Raw genomic sequence first — 7,731 nt, 5'->3', positions numbered from 1 at the left:
AATTTTAGACCAGAAAATCTTGGAGAAACATCAGAAAAAATTTAACCTAAATCCATCATGCAAAAAGCCAACAAAGGCAATAAAAGTACTTGACCATAAGCGCGGAAAATCTGGTTGCAGCCAACACTTTCATATCCTCTCCAAAAAGTTGCTTCATCAAAATCTCTTCTTCCAAAGGTTCTCTCTCTCTCGATATATATATATACATGCCTACATGTATACTCAACATGCATGCATGGTGCTTTGTTTCGCAGGAGGAAAAATGGAGGAAGGGCGAAAAAAAAGGGCGCTCGTCGTAGACGATGATCCATTGATCCGTCGAGTGGAGGGGATGTTGAGATGAAAGCAGTCGAAAATGGGAAAGAAGCTGTGGATTTGTTCGTGGCGGGGATTACCTTCGATCTCGTGCTCATGGACATGGAGATGCCAGTCATGAACGGACCCGAGGTAGAAATATGGTTTGATAATAATGTCACCACCTTTCAATTTTTATTTATTTTATATAATGGTGTGGTGGCCCGTGTAGGCCACCCGTGCCCGGTGCCCTACGGGCAATGGGGATGAATTGCATGATGGTCAGGGTGACCGCCCGCAGCGACGAGGCCGAGAAGGCAGCGTTCGTCGCCTCGGGACTGGATAGTTGTTGGGAGAAGCCTTTGAATGAGTTGACCAACAAACTGATTTCAACAATCAATATTGTTGTACTAAAATTTTTGTCCATCATAAAATAAAACAAATATATAATAATAAAACTGTTACGTTTGTTTGTAAGGGTGATGTTTATTGCTTTTGTCTGGTTATAATTAGACAAAATTATGTACGGTTTAACACATTAAAATAATTCAAGAAATATATAATTACAATTAAATACTTAAATTATTGATTTTATAGAAATATAGCAAACTATATAAAATTATAATTAAATACCTAGACTATCACCAAACTAACAAAAATATTGCAAAGTTCAGTTTTTAATTGCGGAAAATTACATTGTTTGATAGAATTATTTTGTGAAAAAAAAAATCATAATAAGACATATAATCTTTCTTTCTGTGATCAGCAATTGGATTTCGAGATAATATTGCATTTTTGCTCATTTTTGTAATAATTTGAGCATTTAATTGTAATTATTTATGATTCTAGACTTTTTTTTAAGTGTCAATAATTTGGATATTTTATTGCAAATATGTGTAATTTAAGACACTTTTTATTAGAGATAAGTAGTTTGGACATCAAACTATACTTTTGCCTTGTAACTATGATAATAGTGACGCAAACTTTAAAATTTCAATTTATTCAATTAAAAAAAATAAAAATAAGGAATTGTCTCATTTTTTAAGCAATTGTAAAGGAACCGTCCCTTAAAGTGCGTTTAATTTGATTGTAATTTTTTTTATTGAAAATGGATAAGAAAAGATGAGAATTTTTTTTTTTTATTCAAAATGGAGTACTTATTAGAAATGAAAAGATAAGAAAATGTTGAAAAATATTTTCACACCCCTACCTTAAGATAAATTAACAATGGAGAGAAAATTAGTGAAAAAAAGACAACGCAAGAAAATATTCTACCCTACCTGGAGAAAATTTTCTATGTGAAAATGATAGAACATGTGTTAAAATATATTTTTTCCTTTCATTTTTCATCAAAGTAAACATCAAAGTAAACGCACCTTAATCTAGTTCAGAAATAATCATAAACAAGACTTCAATAGCATGGAGTAATAAACACGACATTTCAATTTTATATTCATTTCACCTCAAAATCCTGCAAAAATCGCTAATCACGATGGATTTCATAACTTCAACCGGAACAGAAAAAATTCTGCAATCTCAGCTACCTCAGAACTTCTCAAGGCTGGCAATTCGAAACATCGATTATCGGTAACTCACGCCATCCCCGCTTACAACCTCACCAATCCGGTACACCGAGTTCTTGCCATGATCATCTCCGAGTAATCTGAGAGCGGCCTCCTCCTTCATCACGAGCACCATCCCGATCCCCATGTTAAAAGTCCGGTTCATCTCGGCGCCTTCTATCCTTCCAGCCTTGAGATTCATCAAAGTTCAATGGTGTGAGTAAACAGAAAATGAGAGAGGAGGCCTAGACAAATTTGATGATGTTGACCTCTTGAATCCATTTGAAGACAGGGGGAACAGCCCACGAGTTCTCGTATACTAGAGCCCCAAGGCCCTTTGGGAAAACACGGGGTATGTTGTCAGTGAAACCACCACCGGTGATGTGGGCGATCCCTTTGACGCCACCTCTGCTAATGATGTCAAGAACCTGTGTCAAGAACGAGTGAGCTCGCAAATGGTATTACGTTGTATGCTAAGCTTGAGGCATTACCTGCTTCACATATATAACGGTTGGGGCCATCAGAGCTTTGCCCAGACTAAGAGACGAGCCGGGAAGATTGTCTTTCAAAGAAAGGCCACTTCTTTCTAAAACCCTGGATTAGTGCAATCGGATTAGGCTATTAACTCATCTGTTTCCGGAGGTGTACAGAAAAGACAACTCCAACTGAAAAACGAGCAATCTCAGAGAAACGGATGTGAACCTTCTGACAAGAGAGAAACCGTTTGAGTGCACTCCACTGGAGGGAAGACCGATGAGGACATCCCCAACCTCGATGTTTTTTCCATCGATAACAGAGTCCTTCTTCACGATGCCAACAGCAAAGCCGCTCAGATCATACTCACCATCAGCATAAAAATCAGGCATCTCTGCAGTCTGAAAGATATCAAGGACAGTCGAGTCAAATCAAATACAGTGAATAGACGTCGGTTTTCTTATTCAAAAGCACATTTTACGCAATAAGGGAGTTTGTATAAATAAGGTCACGACTTTATAGCTGAATGGAGCACAAATGAAAAATAATAATTTGCTTATCGTAAAGAAACCACTTAAGAAACACTATGAGTGGACAGGAAAAAAAAAACATACTTAGCAATTCAGCATAGACACCAGCTAATTTTTGGAAAACAACAAAAAAATGTACAAGTTCGAAAACCTTTGAAGAACGAATAGTTAATTATATTGGGAGCTAGATGGTCGCCAAAACAGATAGAATTAGTAGGCCAAAAGTACCTCTCCCCCAAGAAGAGCGCAATCAGATTGTTGGCAACCGTCTACAATGCCTTTAATGACCTGAATTAGTATATATATAATAAAATTACTGAATTTTCATCGGATAATGGATAATGCAAGAGGTCGACTGATAACAACCGATACCTTCTCTGCAAGGTCAACATCCAGACGGCTTGTGGCGAAGTAATCAAGGAAAAACAAAGGCTTAGCTCCAGATGTGATAATGTCATTAACACTCATCGCAACCTGAATAAAGAGAATTGCACATTACCACCGGCATAACTAACAAATAACATCCAAAGACTGAATTTTTTTTACCAAATCAATGCCGATAGTATCATGGATTCCAGTCTCGAAAGCCAGCTTAAGCTTTGTTCCCACTCCATCAGTACCAGCAACCAAATAGGAATCCCCTAATACATGAGCCAAAGATAAATACAGACAACTCATGCTTCAAATCCAAATATAATCAAAACTTTAAACGAGGCAATTCATGCAGTTCGAGTGAAAAAAATGTCAGCATCGACTATTGAACATAAAGATCACAAAAGCAGAGAACAATACCCAATGGAAAGAGCCCTCCAAAGCCTCCGATTCCGGGAGCCATCTTAGCTATTCTTTTAACAAGCTCGGAGCCAGCATCAATGTCAACTCCGGCATCCTTGTAAGTAAGTCCATCGCTCTTTTCTGCAGCCTCAGTTCTCGACATAGAAACCACACCTCTGCCTTTCCTAGTTCCTCTTCTCATCTTAATTTCATTCTTGCAGTTCTTGGACAAGAAAGGCAAGAGTCTTCTTGTTGAATGGTCTTTACCAATCTTGAACAAGTTATGATTAATCGAACTCGAGATACAGCGGGAGAGTTCTGTATTTGCTTTGCAGGAAGTATTCATGGTTTTTTTTCTTGACAAACAAAAAGAAGATAACAATCATCTCTGAACACCATGAAATTCGATAAATTGCATAAAGGATTTAAGCAATGTTGTGACAATCACTGGAGGCAGACGCCTTGAAGCGCGCCTCAAGGCAAGGCGACGCTGAAGTGCACCAATATGTGCGCCTCTGCAAGATTTTTGCGTATATGCGCCTCGTCAGCGAAAGGTGGCCACCTCGACGCGCGGATGCGCTGAGGTGCGAGGCGGCGCTGAGGCTATGCGAGAATGTAGGAATCGGGAGATGCAGACATGTTCAAATAAACATGATTTCGGCAACAGTTTCAAAATTTCAGACGTGATTTCAGCAATTTTACGTATAAACATGGATTTCAGTTATCACAAAAACAGAATTCATTCAATATCTTCACAATGAAAAAAAAATGTAAGGTGAAATCATCTTCCATAAATACCTTTTCTTGAATCTTCTGTTGTGTTCCCAAACTCTTGAATTGAGGATGCAAACTCTGGAACTGAAGATGCAGACGAGGGAGAAGGGGAATTAGGGTTTAAGAAGAATGACGGGTTTAAATCATTTAAGTAACAAAGAAAATACAGCTTTTTGAATAAATTAAATAAAACCCTCGAGATAAAAGCGACCCTTTTTGATAAGTAATTCCAGAATACACAGATATTAATCAGATAAAGTGACATTCAATTAGTAGTAAAGAGAAACAAGCAATAAAGTAATTAGTTCATAATGAAAGAAACACTAACCTCGGAAAATTTGAAGAGCTTCTTCTGCGGATCAACTGATAGCTTCCAACAGTTACCCAGTTGAAAAGTTACGATTTTGAGGTTGACGGTGGAGGAGAGAAGCGGCGGTCGGCGCGGCAGAGAGGAGGATGCCACTTTAGTAAGGATTTGCGAGATTGCGAGTGCTCTTAAATTTTAGTTTTCTCGCTCCTTTTCTTTTTCTTATTTTTATAGTACTCTTTTCTTTTCTTTTTTTCTTTTTTTGAGATACTTGTTTCTCCACTCCATCAATGTTCCCCAACTTTTTGAGTATGAGTTTAAAAAATCGTTAGGTAAGCATGTTGTAAGTGAAATTTGAATCTCACATTAAAAATGTAATTATGATAATGTTTAAAAATATATGGTGGATGAATGAAGTTTGGATTCCATATTATTAAATTGTGTTGTGAGTGAAGTTTGAGTCCTGCATCAAACGTATTGTATTATGAAGTAGTATTTCAAAATATATTGTGGGAGAGAGGAATTTGAATCCCACATTAATTAATTATATTATCGAGTAATATTTAAAAATAAAAAGAAAATATTTTTTATGAACGTGTTAAAATAGCAAAAAAGAACATTGATTGTGGATGGAGGGAGGGAGTATTATTTACTTTATTTACCACTCTTCTTTTCTCTTATATTTTTTTTGGCATTTTCAAACTTATACAAATGGGGTAATTTTGACGGGCTTTTGAAGCCCGAATTCGGCCGCAGTAATGAGGCCCAATAGATTAAGCCCGTTAAAACTTGGGCATTACAGAACTGGATTGTTTATAATCTACTCCATTCGTCCTACGAATCTTGACACGTATTTTTTTGGGGTCATCCCATGAATCTTGACACGTTTCTAAATATAGTACTAACAATTAGCTAAACAATAAGGGTTCTTAATTACATTTCTCTCTCATACTTTATCACTTTATTACATTCTCTCTCCTACTTTATCACATTCACTCTCCTACTTTACACACTTAAAATACTCCCTCCGTCCCAAACGAAATGACCTATTTCTTTTCGGCACGGAGATTAAGAAATGTGTATAAAGTAGATAAAGTGGGTTGGTAAAAATTATTTAAATATTAAGTATAGAGAGAGAATGTTTTGCCAAAAAAGGAAACATGACATTTCGTTTGGGACAACCCAAAAAGGAAAACAAGACATTTCGTTTGGGACGGAGGGAGTACTAATCTATAACTCCTTAATTCCCGTGCCGAAACTAAATGTTAACATAAACCCTCCAACTATGTTGCATAGGTACGGGGGTGCGGATGCGGGGGCGATACGATACGAGTACGGGGATACGGATTTTTAAAAATTATAGGGTGCGATTCGGCAAATATACATCTAATTATTAAAATTTTATGATATATAATGCTTATAAACTATATACAATTTAAATTTTCTTAAATTAATTCTATATAATTTACATTTTATTTTACCCAAAAGTTAAGCATTTTCAATTATAAGTTAATTGAGCAACAACATAACGATTCAAATATTATTAGTCCAATATATAAGTCATAACTGAAAATAAAATAACCTTGTGTAGGCCTTTCGTGCACGAGATACGTGAATTTCGCCTATGGAATTTGCGAATCCGGTTAATTTAAGATTTGCACCCTCAAAAAAAAGTTTTAACCCAAAGTACAAGAGAAATCCAGTTTTTAAAATCCTAAATTCTATTGACCCAACTAAAAAAAGGTCCATCATCTCTTTCTTTTGATCGAGCCCATCATTCAATTAATCCATTACGGCATTACCTCAATTCTTAATTAAACAAAAAAGTTGCAAGTACACATCACTTTGGAATGCAGAGTTTTACTTTTTACAGGAAAAAAAAAAAACAATGGGGGAAACAGTTCCAAAGCGTGTTATTTTTTTTAAAGCTTATTGAAATAAAGAGATATGTGACTTATCTTCTAATACTAGTTGTGCTCCCACACTATACACGGGACTGCATATTGCATGTTATTTTTTTAAAAAAGAAAATAAAAAACTTAAATTTATTATTATTTAATGTTCATTATTTATATTTATACACAATTTATTATTTTTATGATTTAAATTTTATAAAAAGTAATTACAAATCTTATATTGATAAATTATTATAAATATGATAGTAGAAAATAAATTTCATTATATACATATTTTAAAATAGAACCACTATTGAGAATTTTCAAATGCTTCATTTGTAGCGTTATTTGAAATATAATGATGTACATATATTCTTTATATATACAAATGTGATTTAATGTTTTATTTTTTCAAGATGTATATTATTATGGAAATTTTGGATTGTATCATTAATTTTACATATCTATTAAATTTTAAATTTTATCATTAATAAAAATATAATTTTCATTAATTCTTCATTTATACAATGCTTCATTTCAATGAAGTTATTGAATTTTCAAGATAGTTCACATTTGAAATAATCAAGTTTATATAGCAATGCGTTAAATTTAATTTGAACATTATCATTATAACATTTATATATCTAATTCTAAATACAATCTTATCTTTTAAGTCCAAAACTTTTGAAACTATTTCAAAGCTATTTACCCAATTAATATTATAGCAATTTTTTTTTTTTTTGTTATATTTGAGAGACGTGCTATATTTTTTTACGTATTACATATTTGAAATTGCATGCTGTTTTTAGTGGGATTTGGTGTGTAATTTTAAGGACTCAGACATATTTTTAAAATGAATGCATAGAAATTGTTAAAGGATTTCTGAAATGTGAAGCATACATTCACTCTTTAGGCAGGCATATATGATTAATAAAAAATATATTTGTTTTGCATGTTTTTGCATTAGTTGCTTGATTTTTGGAGGGAAATTTTAGAAGACAATCTTCCTTTAGTATAATATATAGATTTTTACTCATTAAATGTATTGATTCTTCATGTTGCTATTGTAAGTGTAGATAGTGTGCTCTTAAGAATGACTTACATCAAGAATATATAAGCTG

General features: G+C 34.2%; 1 protein-coding gene and 1 pseudogene across 1 annotated transcript; one reads left to right on the top strand and one right to left on the bottom strand.

Annotated features, from left to right (window-relative positions):
* Window positions 1-262: 262 nt before the first annotated feature.
* Window positions 263-731, top strand: LOC130993821 (two-component response regulator 24-like; annotated as a pseudogene).
* A 946-nt stretch (window positions 732-1,677) lies between these two features.
* LOC130992627 (phosphoribosylformylglycinamidine cyclo-ligase, chloroplastic/mitochondrial-like) lies at window positions 1,678-4,914 on the bottom strand. Its single transcript, XM_057917341.1, has 10 exons — window positions 4,737-4,914; window positions 4,433-4,492; window positions 3,653-3,990; window positions 3,407-3,501; window positions 3,233-3,334; window positions 3,089-3,148; window positions 2,559-2,731; window positions 2,348-2,450; window positions 2,126-2,284; window positions 1,678-2,046 (listed from the first exon to the last, which is right to left on the bottom strand). Exons 3-10 carry the CDS (start codon window positions 3,978-3,980, stop codon window positions 1,876-1,878), a joined length of 1,191 nt encoding a protein of 396 aa, XP_057773324.1. The 5' UTR covers window positions 3,981-3,990; window positions 4,433-4,492; window positions 4,737-4,914; the 3' UTR covers window positions 1,678-1,875.
* Between the last annotated feature and the right edge of the window lie 2,817 nt (window positions 4,915-7,731).

The sequence above is a fragment of the Salvia miltiorrhiza genome, chromosome 7 (assembly GCF_028751815.1).
Source record: "Salvia miltiorrhiza cultivar Shanhuang (shh) chromosome 7, IMPLAD_Smil_shh, whole genome shotgun sequence".
Lineage (NCBI taxonomy): Eukaryota > Viridiplantae > Streptophyta > Magnoliopsida > Lamiales > Lamiaceae > Salvia > Salvia miltiorrhiza.
The sequence above is the reverse complement of the archived record's forward strand: the minus strand, read 5'-3'. Positions and strand labels throughout refer to the sequence as shown.